The 16,688-nt window shown below is 41.2% G+C and overlaps 1 protein-coding gene across 2 annotated transcripts in view; it reads left to right on the forward strand.

Annotated features, from left to right (window-relative positions):
* The window catches only part of GPR156 (G protein-coupled receptor 156), a 64,230-nt gene that overhangs the window by 38,012 nt on the left and 9,530 nt on the right, over positions 1-16,688 (forward strand). Inside the window, exons 3-7 of one of the 2 annotated variants that reach the window (XM_047098532.1) lie at positions 2,694-2,829; positions 3,079-3,189; positions 8,685-8,810; positions 9,783-9,878; positions 13,891-14,127. In XM_047098532.1, coding sequence (XP_046954488.1) covers positions 2,694-2,829; positions 3,079-3,189; positions 8,685-8,810; positions 9,783-9,878; positions 13,891-14,127 — 706 coding nt within the window. The remainder of the gene's footprint in view (positions 1-2,693; positions 2,830-3,078; positions 3,190-8,684; positions 8,811-9,782; positions 9,879-13,890; positions 14,128-16,688) is intronic. The other variant, XM_047098533.1, reaches the window with a different exon arrangement.

Here is a 16,688-nt window from a genome sequence, read left to right on the forward strand (position 1 = left end):
AAATCAGGAGGGAGGGGATTCTAAATCAGGGTTTCATGCAGTACTGAATTACACAAAGAAGATCTGATTGTAGAGCGGTGTTCAAATAAAATGGTCCCAGAAAAGAATGAAGAAAGAAACCTACCCAAACCCATCCGTGATCTGAACAATACAGACATGTGTGACTATGAAACTTGGGCAGCTGCTTGGTAACGACGTCAGCATCATATATTCATGGCTCATGCTTATGTGTAGCCATGGGGAAGAATAGCCTCAGTTATTGGACTTTGAAGAGTCTACCAGTGGTCGTACCACTGCATAGGCTTTTGACTGAACCAAATAGCTAGTCCCAGGTCAGCGGTGGCCCCTTTTCTAAAGCAGTGCCAGCACTGGTCTGTTTAAGTTATTAATTAATAAATGCATTATGAAGCTGATGGTTAACACTGTTCTTACTTTTGCAGTCAATATTCACCCCATAATTCCCCTTCTTCTGGGAAGAGCCAAAGAAACTAATGAAGATTACTGTCCATAAGTCTATAATTTGAAAACATGATGACATGAGTGGATAGATAGGATAGGGGCTAGATTTTAAATTTGTATACAGGAAGCTTAAGGTAAACAAAATTGATCTGTATATGTGTAGCTCTCTTCCTAAGTGATGAAAGTAGTATTTTAAGAAATAGGTCTGAAAGTAATATGCAGAGTGTATTAGGACAGGAAAAAATTGGTGATACAGAGAGCTAAATGTTACACCAAAAATCTAAAAATTAATACTTTTGCATCACCTTAGAGTTTTCAAGAGAGTTTGCCACATACCTCATTTGCTCTTTGCAATAATTTGTGGGGTGGCTATGAAGGATAATATCTACACAGATGAGGAAACAGGAAGCTAGAGTAAATGACTTGCCCAAAGTCATGCAGCTGTGATTGGCACAGCCAGGATTCCCATCTGTCACACCACCTGTCTCCATTTCCATTGCTCCTAACATGATTGTATCCTGGGTGCATGTAGTAGCAGGAATGGAGAGGGAGGGACCACGCATAAGGATTTTGAAATCCCAAGTGAAAGAAATTGGCAATTGATTGGGTATAGGTGATAAATAGGAGAGGAAAAGGTGATTTGTAGGTTTCTAAAGCATGAAGACAGTGAGATTAATATCATCAGCTAATGTTAGCAACAAGCTTACTCTGTGCCAGGTCCTGTGTCACACTTTGCTTTATTACCTCAATGAATTCTCACCACTGTTTGGTGAGGGGAGAGGCATGTATTATTCTTGTCCCCATTTTATAAGGGGAATACATGAAACTTGTTCCCATTTTTAGAGGAAGAAAAACAATCAAGGTTTTTTCTACAAGACAGGGTAAAGCTCAACTGGACTTATTGGCCTATGATGTCTATACTTGGGACCTGAGATTCAGGGCGATGGTTTGGTGTTTTTGTGTGTGTGGATGTAATTATGCCACTAGTCACGAAATAATCAAGCCGGGCCATTGTTAGTTACGATGTTTGCAAGTCTAGCACTGCCAAACTGTCTAATGCCTCTGAGTACTTTGCCTGTCGTTAAAGTAGGCTGCACTAAGTAGCTGGTTTTGCCTTGACTCTGGACTTTAGAGTGGCCAGCCAGGTAATCCAGGTACAAAGATAAGAATGCTTTCCTCCTCAGTTATTATTTTAAAATTAAAATATAACTAAGTATAATTATCAAGTGACTATTAATAGAAATATTGAATTTATGTAGAATACATTATTTAGACTAAAAGTCTTAAGTACAGTTACCTTACTTCTTAAAAATTTTTTTTTCAACGTTTATTTATTTTTGGGACAGAGAGAGACAGAGCATGAACGGGGGAGGGGCAGAGAGAGAGAGAGGGAGACACAGAATCGGAAACAGGCTCCAGGCTCAGAGCCCGACGCGGGGCTCGAACTCACGGACCGCGAGATCGTGACCCGGCTGAAGTCGGACGCTTAACCGACTGCGCCACCCAGGCGCCCCAGTTACCTTACTTCTTAATTGTTATCAGTCACTGTCCAGAGTAAGCCTGGTTTTCCCCTTAGGTTAACCACTTCACACATTTTTACGTTGTCGTGAGCCTCTGTTGGTGCCCAGGGTATGTCTGAGACCCTGATTGGCCATACCTCCCTCTAATCTTTGAATTGTTCTGTAAACTCATTTAAAACTATTTGACAAAAGAGCCTTCTCAAAGTTCCTGCTTTCAGTCCTTGCTTCCTTTTTCTCTTTCAGTCAGTCAGAGAAAGGAAAAGCAATTGTATATATCAAATAAATAGTGTATGAAAAAAATCCCAAACCTTTTCCAAACGGTGGTTTACCAGCTCACTTCTAAAGGCTCCAAACTGTATCTCTTTAGGTATCTACCTGTTAGTTATTCATTCACTTGCCTGAATGTAGCAGTATCTTAGCAACCAGAAATTTCATGGAGAAATCTTAACTCTTCCCTAATACCACCTGTTTTTTAGAAGTTGGCCTTCTTTTAAAAGACTTGGAGTTATATAAGCAAGAAATGCCAGAATTTAGTTCCTTTAGAAAATAAATTTAAATAAATCGTAACAATTTTTTACAGGGCTATAAAGAAGTGTCTTCCCAGTGGTCCTTCACTCTGAGGTTGCATTGGAGATTATACTGGTGGAGAAACTCTGTTCATTCCCAGGGCAAAGGGTCATGGCTGTAAGTGTCTTTCTTCCTGATTCACTCTAGGATTGTGAAGATGTCCAGTCCCAACCTGAACATCGTGACCTTACTTGGCAGTTGTCTGACTTACAGTAGCGTTTACCTCTTCGGGATTCAAGATCGAGATGCTTTAGCAGGAGGCTCAATGGAAACTCTCATTCAGGTGGGTTAAATCTTAAGTTTTTGTTTTGAGAAAAATGTTCAACTTTTGATATCTTTTTAAATCAGCGTCTCCTGTAGGTGGTGGTTACCTTTATCCTCTGAATGGGTACTCTCAGAGGTGATCATTGTATTGCTTAGTGAGGTCCACATCTGTCCCGTGCCCTGTGTGGACTGAAGCTTTGCAGAGTAGAATGTGGAGAACAATTAAGATCCCTCTCATGCCTCTTGCTTCTGTCCCTTTTCCCTGTAGATAAGACTATCCATGCTGTGCATTGGGACCTCCCTTGTGTTTGGCCCCATTCTGGGGAAGAGCTGGCGACTCTACAAGGTGTTTACCCAGAGGGTGCCGGACAAGAGAGTGGTGAGTAAGCAGCAAGTAGACACTACTTGATTACAAACAGCAACTTTATTATTGATTATTAGCTAGAGAAGTTTGTGTCAGATTAATGGGTCTGGCTCTTATATGGCAATCTGTAGTTCCTGCTTCTCATTTCAAACCCTGGAGTGGTGTGGCCTCCTAAGTCCCCAAGCCTGGAAGGCCATGTGTCAGTGCTCCTGGGAGATAGGTCTTTGAACATAGTTCTGCTTCATATGCACCCCAAGCCATGGTACTGCTGGTACTGTGTGAGCTGGCCAACATCTGGCACCAGTGAGAGGGAGAACAAGATGCCCAGAGAGACTGTTGTTTGGCACAAGTGTGAGCTGAAAATGGAGTGAGGGAGAGTGATTACAGGGAAGCTGTAGCGAGTAAGGAGAGCTTTTTCCTTCACTGGAACCCAGGTCTTCTCCATGCCAAATGCCATTCTCTGCACTAAGAAGGATGGGCTTGGAGCAGTGAGCAAGAAAGAGGACACCCATTCAGCAGATAGAATCCACCCTAGAAGCTATGTGCGAGCCAAATGACCTAGATGTCCCTGACATCAGATGTCATCCTGACAACATTTCCCCATTTTATCAGCTTCCCTGCCCAAACCTCAAAGCCTGATCATCAAACCCTTGAGCTATAGGCCCTACCCAGACCCAGTATATCACTCAGTTGGAGTTTACTTCTCTGCAATGATTTCTTTTTTTTGCAAACATTATTGAATCATGGTAAATACTTATGAAAAGCTCAGCTGTGAATAACCATAATATGAAAAAAATTGCCTAAAGGACAAGAAATTCATCTGTCCCTCTAGAACACAGATTCCTTTTTATTTAAAAAATAGTTTTATTGAGGCATAATTGACATGCAATGAACTGCATATATTTAAACTATATGATTTGATAAGTTTTGACATATGTATACACTCATGAAATGTTGCGTAAAATCTGCAGAAGTTTCCTCATGAATCTTTGATATCTCCCTCTCCTGTCCAATCCTTATATCCATTCCTATTCCTGGGCAACTATTGATTTGCTTTTTGTCACTATAGACTAGTTTGCATTTTTCCAAAATTTTATATAAATGGAATAATACAGTATGTACTCTTTTTTTTTACCTGTTATAATTATTTTACTTTTACTTGGCATAATTGTTTTAAGATTCATACATATTATTGCATGCACCAGTGGTTCTATTTGTGTTATTGCTGAGTAATAGTCCAATGTGAAGACATACAGTTTGTTTATCCATTCATCTGTTGATAGATGTTTGGGGTTTTTTCCAGTTTTGGGCTATTAAAAGTAAATCTGCTATGAACATTGTTGTATAAGTCTTTGTTTAGGCATATGTTTTCATTTTTCTTGCTTAAAAACCTAAGAGTAGAATGGGTGGGTCATATGGTAAGTGTATTTTTAACTTTTCAAAAAATTGACTATTTCCCCAAATGGTTGTACCTATTACATTCCCACCAGCAGTGTATGAGAGTCCTTCATTTCTACATCCTTGCCAACATGTGACTTGGTTGTTCTTTGTAGTCATTCTAATACATGTGAATAGTAGTATCTCATTGTATTTTTAATTTGCATTTCGTTAATGCAATGTTGAGCATCTTTTCACATGGTTATTTGCTATCCATATGTCTTCTTTGGTGAAATATCTGTTCAAATCTTTTACCCATTTTTTAAAAACTTTAGTTGTTTGTTTTCTTATTATTGAGGGTTTTTTTTAATGTTTATTTTTAAGAGAGAGAACGCGGGCGCGTGCAAACTGGGGAGGGGCAGGGAGAGAGGGGGACAGAGGATGTGAAGCAGGCTCTGTGCTGACAGTAGAGAGCCCAATGCCGAGGGCTCAAACCCACAAACTGAACCAAGAAATCTATACCTGAGCTGAAGTCAGGTATAAACCGACTGAGCTACCCAGGCATCCTTTTATTATTGAGTTTTGAGAGTTCTTTTTATATTCTGGATACAATTCTGTCAGCAAATACATATGCTTTGCAAAGATTTTCCTCCAATTTTTTGTGTCCTTTTTTTCATTCACTTAAGAGTATCTTTCAAAGAAAAGACATTTCTAATTTTGATGATATCTAATTTACCAATTTGTTCTTTTATGGATCAAGTTTTGGTATCAGATCTAAGAAATGTTTGCCTAACCTAAGGCCTCAAAAAGTTTCTCCTGTGTTTACTTCTCGAAGTTTTAGAGTTTTAGTTTTTACATTTAGGCATATGATCCATTTTGAGTTAATTTTGGAATATGGTGTGAATATGAATCAAAGTTAATTTTTTTGCATATTAATATGTTTATTCAAATCTAGGTCCTTTGAATTTCCATATGAATTTTTCATTTGGTTTGCCAGTTTCTGCCAATTTCTGCTGGGATTTTGATTGAGATGTATTGAATCTATAGAACAAATTGTGGAGAACTAACTTCTTAACAATGTTGTGTTTTTTAACCCATGAACACAGTATATTTCTTCATTTATTAAGGTCTTTTCTAATTTTTATCAATAATTTTTTATAGTTTTCAGTGAAGGTCTTTCACACCTTCTATAGGATTTACTCCTAAGTATTTTTTATGCTATTATATGTGTTATTGTTTTTTATTCCACTTCCTGATTTTTTGTTGCTAATATATAGAAATACAACTGATTTTCATATGCTGATCTTCTTTGCTCCAACCTTCCTAAGCTATGTATTGCTCCCATTAGCTTTTTGTAGATCTTTCAGATTTTCAACATAGATGATCATATCATCTATGAATAAAGACAGTTTCTTTCCAATCTTCTGTATGATGGCACTGTCTAGAAATACCAGTACAATGTTCAATAGAAGTGTTGAGTGCTAGGGTGCCTGGGTGGCTCAGTCGATTAAGTGTCTGACTCTTGATTTTGGCCCACCTCGGGCTCTGCACTGACAGCCTGGAGCCTGCTTGGGATTCTCTGTCTCCCTCTCTCTCTGCCCCTTCCCCACTCATGCTCTTCCTCTCCCTCTCTCTCAAAATAAATAAACATTAAAAAAAAAAAGAAAGAAATGCAGAGCACAGACAACCTTGAATTTTTCTTGACCTTATGGGGAAAGCATTCAGTATTTCAAAACTAAGTATGTTAGCTATAGATGTATTGTAGATTTCCTTTATCTAGTTGGGGAAGTTCCCTTCTATTCACATTTTTCTGGGTTTTAATAAAGAATTGATGTTGGGTTCTGTCAAATGCTTTTTCTGTGTCTATTGATCATATTTTTTTCAAATTGTTTTAGTTAATATGGTGAATTACATGAAATGATTTTAGGATCTCAAACCAATCCTGTATTCCTGAGACAAACTCCACTTGGTCATGATATATAATCCTCTTCTTATATTGTTGTCCTCCTCTTCATAAAATTTTGTTTATAATGTGTGTACTCATGTTCTTTTTTTTCTTTTTAAAATTTTTTGAAAGTTTATTTATTTTGAGAGAGAGAGAGTGGGGGAGGGCCAGAGAGAAAGAGAGAGAGAATTCCAAGCAGGCTCCAGCCCAATACAGGGCTTGAACTCACAAACTGTGAAACCATGACTGGAGTTGAAACCAAGAGTCCAACACTTAACCAACTGAGCCACCCAGGCGCCCCTATACTCATGTTCTTAAGGGGTGTTGTTCTGTAGCTTTATTTTTCTTATAAAATATTTTTCTGGCTTTGGTGTAGGGTAATACCAGCCTTATAGTATGAATTAGGAAGTTTACCCTCCTCTTCAGTTTTGGAAGAGTTTGTGCAAAATGCTATAATTGGCATTCACATATAGTATAAGTGTCTCTCAATAGCATGCTTCCATTTCTCCCTCTCCTGATCTTTGTGTTGTTTTTACTTCTACATATGTTATAAGCCCCACACAATTGTTACTAATTTTGGTTTGAACAGTTATATTTTAAAGATATTTAAATAATTGGGGCGCCTGGGTGGCGCAGTCGGTTAAGCGTCCGACTTCAGCCAGGTCACGATCTCGCGGTCTGTGAGTTCGAGCCCCGCGTCAGGCTCTGGGCAGATGGCTCGGAGCCTGGAGCCTGTTTCCGATTCTGTGTCTCCCTCTCTCTCTGCCCCTACCCAATTCATGCTCTGTCTCTCTCTGTCCCAAAAATAACTTAAAAAAAAGTTGAAAAAAAAATTAAAAAAATAAATAAATAAATAATTAATTAATTAAAATTAACACATACTTTTCCATGAAGGTCATATTTCCTTATATAGATCCATATTTTCATCTGGTATCATCTTCCTTTTGCTGTAAGAATATTAACATTCTCGGGGCGCCTGGGTGGCGCAGTCGGTTAAGCGTCCGACTTCAGCCAGGTCACGATCTTGCGGTCCGTGAGTTCGAGCCCCGCGTCGGGCTCTGGGCTGATGGCTTGGAGCCTGTTTCCGATTCTGTGTCTCCCTCTCTCTCTGCCCCTCCCCTGTTCATGCTCTGTCTCTCTCTGTCCCAAAAATAAATAAACGTTAAAAAAAAAATTAAAAAAAAAAAAAAGAATATTAACATTCTCATGCAGGTGTGCTAATGCTGAATTCTTTCAACTTTTGTTTGTCTGAAAAAGTCTTTATTTCCCCCTTTGTTTCAGAAGGCTGCTTTTGCTGGATATAGAATGATAGGTTGAGGCTTTCTTTTCTTCTTTCAGTATTTTGAAGTTTTCACTCCACTGTCTTCTCACTTGGCCTTGTATCTGATAGGAAATCTGATGCCATCCTTATCTTTGTTCCTCTACACATACTGTGTCTTTTTTGCTGGTTGATTTGAAGATTTGTTTATTATCACTGGTTTTGAGCAGTTTGATGAAGCAACTGGTTTTTATCTTACAAACACCATGAATCATGTAACTGGTTGTACTTCCTTCTTTTCATTGGCTGTCAAAAACTCAGATCCATATTTCTGCCCCAATTCATGAAGGCTGTGTACTCTCCTCACCTGGCCTTTCATCCTAAGTCTCCATATTTTCTCTTTTCCCTGATATTTTTTCAATTTTTTATCTTGTTACAGTATATATACTTTATTAATTTTATTTCTCTAGTTACAAAAGTAACACATCCTCTTTGTAGTAAGTCAAATGATTCATATACATATAAAGAAAATGATAGTAATCTCTCTTCCGCCACCCTTATCTTTTAATCGTATCCTCCAGGTTAGTGGTTGTTTACAGTTTTATGGGAAAACTTCCATATCTCTCTATATGCTCATATCAACATATATAGAAATAATAGTATGTTCATTTTATAAGACCCCTTAATCCATTGTGGGAAAGGCAGGATATGGAAAAAATAAACAAATGAAGATGTTTAATGGTGAAGGTGGTGATATGGACATAATACCATAGCGCATCTTTAGTGTGTGTTTCATCTTTAATGGCTGGATAGGAAGCCCCCTGGGAGGGCTGACCCTGGAGCCTTTAGCTCAGAGCACATAGGGTACTCCAGTCCCTGTGTCGTATAGCCAGCAAGCAAAGGAAAATTATGACCTTGACTCTTTTGCAGATAATCAAAGACCTGCAGCTACTGGGGTTGGTGGCAGCCCTGGTGATAGCAGACGTGATCCTGCTTGTGACGTGGGTGCTGACTGATCCCATCCAGTGCCTCCAGATTCTCGGTGTCAGTATGACGGTGAGGGGCCCAATCGCTGGAGAATCTAGTTCCTGAGCTGGGAGGACTGGCTTCTGTGGGTACCCTAGGGTCATCCTCCCAAGCAGTTAACATTAACAAGCAGTTAAATGACCCAAAAGGAGGGAGAATTAGGATCCGTGGCTGCTGTGAATGCCCTGCCCCTCGTCTGTAGTGTGTGCTGCCTCCCACTGCTCCTGCTCCACATGTCTTCCAATGGCATCTACTGAGATGTTGGCACACTGGAACTGCCTGGCAGTTATCTCTGCTTTCACGTCCACATTATCAGTAGTGAGACTTTCAGCTACAGGAAGTTACCTTCCCCTAATTGTTGAGAAGTAAAGGTAGTATTTTGAGATGGTCTGTGGAGTCAGTGAGCCCTCATTCAAATCCCACCTACCAGCCATGTGACCTTGGGAAAGTCATTTAATCTCGCTAAGGCTCTATTTCCTCATAGGCAAAATGGTGATGATATTACTTCCTATTTCATAGGGCTGTGGTGAAGATTAAGTGAAACAATGCAGGTAAAGGGCTCAACTGTGCCTAGTACAGAGTGTTCAGTCAACAGGAAGTATTATATGTCTCCAGCCTCACAAGGGGTGAAGAATACAGGGGACTCTTGACATTGCAGATTTAATATTTACAGTTTCAACTGTTAACAAATAGCAGAAACATGATGTGAAATCCTTTGTAATTTTGCTGATACACTAGTTTGAGTCACTGTGGTAGCAAAGCATTAACTGGGGAGTAAACCCCACCACTACCAAGTATCCACATGTCAGCCAGACTTTATCGTCTTCTCCTTTAACCCATAGTCAACTTGCATTTGGATTCTAATGGAGTCACCTAAATGTTAGAGTTTTTACATATTAAGGGGGAAATCACAGAAGTCACACTCCAGGATGTTCACAAAGATCTCCTGTGTGTTCCTGGTAATTGTGGGTTCCCTCAGTCCTGACTCTGTGTCCTTCCTAGGTGACAGGGAGAGACGTGTCCTGCTCTCTGACCAGCACACACTTCTGTGCTTCCCGGTACTCTGATGTCTGGATTGCTCTTGTTTTGGTATGCAAGGTTGGTAACCACATGTCCTTGGGATACACCCTGTCACAAACAAAATAGATGTGAAAAGGGAATCACAGGAATTAACAAGGTGATTTCTGCAAAGAATCTTGAACTCCAAGGAGACCTCTGTTGATATAAAATCATGACCCTTATCATTTCTCTACTTTTTATTTGTCTTGGGGTCACTTTTCCAACTCTATTTAGTCTCCCTCATTCAGTTTTCCCCAGATCATATGGAATACAACCACTGTTTCTCCCATTTCTTGGTCTGATTTTTTAATTGATTTAGCAATACCAGTTTTCTCCCCAACTCTCTGCAAGGGAAATTATGAGGAGACATTTTATCCAGCTTTATTTTTTCTCTTGAGTGCCCTCTTGGGTTTTTTTCAAGATTTGAGTCAAGGCATCCTGCTGCCTTCCACTGACCTTTCTCACTCTGACTGGAAGCAGAGCTGGCCCCTAAGACAGAAGGCAACATCCACGGTGTCCTTTAAGTGGTTCCAGCTGCCTCGAAGTGTCCCCAGACTGCCCTCGATTTCCCACATTAGCCTCATTTGTCTCTGTTAGATGGCAAAAGTAGGACGTTACTTCCACAGGTACAGAATACCTACACAGGACACTAAAGGAGGTTCTTAGAACCAACTATCCTAGTAACTGGTTTTCAGCCTGGAGAAACAGAGAATCTGGCTATGAGGGGTGTGGGCAGGCCTATTTCAAAGAACAGGGCAAGCCCTGAGTGGCAAGAGACTGCCTGTTGATTCTCAGGACAGAGAGGCCTGGTTGACTGATTGCTGGCAGAGGAGAAGAAACTTTTAAAGAAATATGTGGTCTTTAAAGGTAAACTTTACTCATTTTACCACTAGGAAAGCATTCAAGTGGTTGCTTCTGAGAAATGGGTCTGGGAATGGGCAGAGTTGGATAGGGAAATGTTGCTTTTTGATTATATGCACATATTACATTGATAGAAATGAGTTTTTTTATTTTTGGTTTTGTTTTGTTTTTGAGAGAGAGAGAGTGGGGGGAAGGGTAGAGAGGAGACAGAGAATCCCAAACAGGTTCCACCCACACTACCATCTTGGAGTTCTGTGAGGGGCTCCATCCCACCAACTGTGGGATCATGACTTGAGCTGAAATCAAGAATCATCTCTCAGACTGAGCCACCCAGGTGCCCCTGGTAGAAATGTTTTTAAAAGAGAACACTGGAGGGTGCCTTGGTGGCTCAGTTGGTTGGGCGTCCAACTTAGGCTCAGGTCATGTTTTCACCGTTTGTGGTTTGAGCCCCACATGGGGCTCTGTGCTGACAGCTCAGAGCCTGGATCCTGCTTCTGATTCTGTGTCTCCCTCTCGCTAGCCCTCCCCCACTCATGCTCTGTCTCACTCTCTCAAAAATAAATAAACATTAAAAAATAAATAAAAACACTGAGACGTAAACAGTTCTTGATCTCTAGTTTCTTGCTAATAGTTAAGAAAATGAACTTCAGAATACAACTGAACAGGGTTTGAATTCTGACTCAATCCCTTCCTAGCTGACCCTGAACCTCATTTAACCTTTCCAAGCCTGGGTCCCCTCATACATAAAGTGGGGATGATGATAATATCCTCTCAGAACTGTTCAGAGTTTCAAAAGAGTTAGTAGTGCATGATGAGAATGTTCAGCCGGGGCTGAACAGTGGTTTGAGGGTCTGACTTCAGCTCAGGTCATGATCTCACAGGTTTGTGGGTTCAAACCCCTCATCTGGCTCTCTGCTATCAGCACAGAGCCTGTTTCGGGTCCTCTGTCCCCCTCTCTCTCTGCCCCTCCCCTGCTTGCGCACACGTGCACACACACTCTCTCTCTCTCTCAAAAATAAATAAAAAACATTTTTAAAAAAGAGTTTTCAACCACTCCTGGCCCACGGGAAGAGCTCAATAAATGATAGATACTATTATTATTAATCTTTCACTGCCCCCTGGACAGTTCTGAAAACACAGTGCCTCTCTTGATTCCTTGAGCCCCATAGAAGAACATGTCCTCCCCACAACAGAAACTCAGCACTTCCCCCACAGCAGCTCACTTTGTGACTCAACTTGATTTATTTTCTCCATTGCCTTTTATATAATCCCATTTCCATTTTATTTCACTGTAATATCTTTCTGAAGGACAAAGAAAGAAAAGGGGGAAATAGTGCTGAGCATCAGGAAACTGACTGAGCCAGCCCTCCATGGGCTCCCTGGCCAATGAGCAGTTCCTGAGGATGACTTAAATCTTCACATCAAGTTTCAGGACCCCCTACCTGAGCCTGGCAACTACCCCCACCCCACTTCTCAGCAGTGAATGCCAGTGACATCCAAGTTTTGGGTATGATTCACTCAAACACAAGTCATGGATGTAGAGAGGCTTTATTCATACCTCATTCCCTTATGGCAAGAGTTTTAATGGAATTAAAACATGTTAATAGATGAGATTTGAACATTTCAAAATCATAGAATTAATTTCATTTAATTTTGATTAAATTACTAATGATCCAATCTGCTAGATGCCACCTGATGTTATCCGTTACACAAAACCCAGGTCCCACTGGCCTGACTTATGTGTCCTCTGGTCATTGAAGATCTCAGGGTGACCATCTTTGGCCCTCAGGCCCCTTTTGAAACACAGGGCATTAGGGGCACCCAGAAGGCATCCCTGCCATTTTGAATCCTTCACTGTGGGCATAGCCAGTACTCCAAAAAATTATCCTTAGGGCTGTCCTTGAAGATGGAGTTGGTCAGGTCGTGCGATTGCAGTCACTGGCAGGTACCTTGCTGATACCTGACCTTGCTTTCATTATTAGTTCTCCCTCTGAATATCGATACTTCCCACCCCCATCTCATTCCCCATGGCATCTTCACATTCTGTGTGACAAAACACGGACATTTAAATCTTTCTATCAGACTGCGTTTCTTGAAAGCCAAGACCATGATTTATTCCTCTTTGTAACACCTTTGGCTACCCTGCACCTAACATGATATTTTGCACATAGTCAGGAGAACATATATTGAATCTATACATTATGTATTGCTGATTAAAGCTTTGATTTCTGTTTAAAATACAGCTCATTCTAGGAGAAACAACCCTTTAACGTGCTGTGAGTAATTTTCTGTGTAGTACAAATGAGAGATCTGAGAGCAGTTTTATATTCATGGGAAAGAGGAAAGAATAGGGCACTGGGTTCCTGGAGGGGGGAGGGGGCAGGGAATGTCACACAGAGGATGAAGGGTATAGATGAAACCTTTAGTGCCTGTGCCTGCTCCACAGTCTTGCTTAGGTCCCAGCCTGCCTTTGTTCTCTTCTTCCATCTCCCACAAACACCCACTGGCACAGAGCCGCTGCTAGCCTATAGAGATCCTTTGTGTAAATTAGAAAAAGGCATCCCTTCTAGACAGATGCAATCTTGCAGGTGCAGGGCTTGGCAAGCAGATGGTGCCTTTGGGAAAATTAGAAAAAAAAAAAAAAACAGTCCTCAGGGCACTGCCCCTGCCGTGGCACATGGCTTGACAAGCAGACCACAGGGCTATTTCAGCTGATACATGCCCCTCAGTTCCATGTAGCACAGAACCACACAATTGATGTGGTAATCATCACCACCAACAGCACCATGTGCCCAGTGCCCTCCTAGTGCCCAGCAGCCTGTCCTGTGGGCTTCCTGTCCTGTGCCTTGTCCCAGCAGAGTCCTGTCTGATAGCTGACTTGCTGACCTCCAATAAACCAATTCTCAGTGAAGAGGAGGAAAATAACATTTAGCACCTGCTAGTTGTGTAAGGGCTGCCTTGAAGGTCTTTCCATGTGCTATCCTACCTAGTATGTCTTCATAGCAACCCTTTGAAGTAGGTTTTATTATCCCTATTTTAGTAAAAGGTGAAAGATTTATGCGATCTGAAGAGAAACCAGAGCATTATCCCTATTTTAAAGGTGAGGAAGTTGGGCCCAACCCTACTGCTCTTTGACACCAAGCCTGTTACTCCACTCCTCTCAGCCCCTGGTTCTCTTCTCCATCTCCAGGGCCTGCTGCTGCTATATGGTGCCTACCTGGCTGGCCTGACTGACCACGTCAGCTCTCCTCCTGTGAATCAGTCTTTAACCATCATGGTTGGGGTCAACCTCGTAGTAGTGGCCGCTGGGCTTCTGTTTGTGGTCACCAGATACTTGCACTCCTGGCCCAACCTGGTCTTTGGACTCACATCTGGAGGTATCTTTGTTTGCACAACCACAATCAACTGCTTCATCTTCATTCCCCAGGTATGCTCTAAGGAGAATGTGGCAGGCCAGTCCTTGTTGTCATTCCAGAGGCTTCACTGGGCATGATAAACTGCTCACTTTGTTTTCTACTGACACTTTTGGGTACCATTTCTTGGAGAGTCAGAGGAGGGCAGATTCCCAGTGAGAGCTAGATTCCTAAAGGGGACAGCTCCCCTAAAGGGGACAGCTCTGCTCCCAGTCAGCAAGGAGGGCAGGCCCTAAGGGCTGGCAGCCACGGCAGCATGTGTCCACCCCTGACAGGCTGCCTCACGGACCTGCCTTTCCACTTAACCTCCAGTCAACCTCACACTCATCCCCAGTCCCCTCTTCACCTTGGTAACGTCATTTCTTTCACTAGCCTGGAATGAGGAACCTTTCTTTCCTATCTGAGATTGCAGAATCACAGAGGAAAAACTCATTTGGGAATTTATGCAATTTAAAGTGCCTTTTTTTTTTATTAGAAGAAAATATGGATCATTTCTTTTTACAATAAGGAGAGATAAAAACTGAATAAAAATGTGTTTCATAGTACGGAGGCTAAGAAAAAATATCAAATGAGGGAGGAAGATAGAAGCAGAAATATCCAGACAGCAAAGAGAAAGAACAGGAGTCAGAGGGAAAGGAGAAGGAATTCATAGACTCTGAAAGCGATGTTAAATTATTCATGTTATGCCCTAGGGTACCACTGAGCCACATATATCTGAGTTAATGAACTTGGCATTAGGCACCTGTCCTGTTTCACTCTATATCTCCTTTTCTTCCCCCGAGGCCTATCTCATCCCTCTACTCCCTTTAGACCCTATCTTGATTCCCTTTGCAGCTTGAAGTTGACTATGAATGACTTCATGAGGGAGCTAACTGATAATTAAAGTGTTGGCTGAGGTAGAGTTACGACTGCACTTTGGGGCACAATGGTCCGACACAGGCATAGTCTTCTTCCCTTTCGTAAATTCTCATTAAAATATTCTGCAGAATAAACAAATACGGAAAATCTGTAGCAGCAGCACTAAAAACCAAGGATGGGTACTGCATCTGTACTAGAAACCAGGGGGATTTTTGCTGAATCTCTATGTTATAAGAACTAGATTGAAGGAAACCATGAGAGCTCCAGCTTATTTGTCTGGGATTTGGCAGAAAAGGGCTATGAAAAACAAGGGCTGTTCCCTTCTGGGAGATGGGGAAAGGAGAGTGGGCAGGCATCTTTTGTATAGCCCACCCCTTAGGCTCTGTGGCCAGTGTTGTTGATTGGTAACCCATCCATCCATTGCTAACCCCTTTCTTCCTTGCTCACCTCCACTATATAGGCTGAAAGAGCTCAACACTTGCTTTGCCAACCTCCCTTATAACTAGTGGTACACATGTAATACCATTTTGAACAGTAAAGGTTTTCTGGAAGGCTTTTTAGAATGCTTTTGCTTTCCTAAAAAAGCCAGAGGCATGGCTGGCATCACCTATTCTACTTTCTTCCTACCTTGAATGTTTGTGATGTCTGGAGCTATGGCAGCCATCTTGTGACCATGAGTGAAAAGCAAAGAGAATATATATACTGTACTAGGAAACTATAGCTCTTCTCATGTAAGACTATAAATTTAGGAGGAAAGGACCTATGAAGAGATTCTGCAGTTCACAAGAACGGGACTGCAAACTTCTGAAGACTTGGAGAAGCTGTCATCCTCTGAAGTAAAATAGTTTTTAGAAGAGCTCTGATCTGTCTCAGCAACAGGATTCAAAGGATACTGCCTCTTTTCAACTAAAGTGAACCATCATGAAAAGGACATAATCTTAGATCATGAAATACTGAATAAGGATGAAAAATATTCTGTTAAACTTAACATCCCAATAAAAGCATTGAATAGACAGTTGGATATGGCAAAATATTGAATTAGTGAATTAATTTAAGGAAGCAGAAAACAAGGAGATGTTAAAAAATGAGAGGCCAGTTAAGAAAATACGGAGAACAGACCTGGGATACAATTTAGAGCTAATAAGAATCTCTGAAAGACAACAAGATTAATTAGGGACAGAAGTAATCACCAAGAACTATTAGAGGACAGCCTTTCTGATCTAAACAAGACCTCTATCTGAAAATTCAGTGAATCTGCAACCTCCATGATATGGCCCTACTTGTATCTTCCCTCTCCACACTCACCTCTGTCCCTTTTGAAGCCTAAGTCTCAGATGCAAGACTTCCACTCTCTTTAGTGTTTGAAGCCTCAGTGGTAATCTTTAGGTACACTCCCATCACAGACATAAACATGCAGGACAAGGTTCGGTTTGGAATCTAACTTCCAGGTTTGATCTAAGCAACAAGCACTTGGTTTGTTGAAGTGGGAGTGGAAATTGAGTTATTGGGGGGTACAGGAACTGGGTGGACAGGCAGCATCTGCCTTTCTCTTTCTGTCTCTCTGTCTCACTCCCCCTTTTCTTCCTAGCTGTCTTGAGTTTCCATTCTCTTGCTCTGTCTTTCCTCTTCTATTTTCTGTCTCATGCTTTATCTCCTCTTGAGCTGACCATGACTAAAAAAATGTATTTTATAGTTTACTGTATTTTAGGTTTAGGAG

Source organism: Lynx rufus, unplaced genomic scaffold (assembly GCF_022079265.1).
Source record: "Lynx rufus isolate CCGP_SWC_20201006 ecotype Redwood Valley unplaced genomic scaffold, mLynRuf1.p SCAF_5, whole genome shotgun sequence".
Lineage (NCBI taxonomy): Eukaryota > Metazoa > Chordata > Mammalia > Carnivora > Felidae > Lynx > Lynx rufus.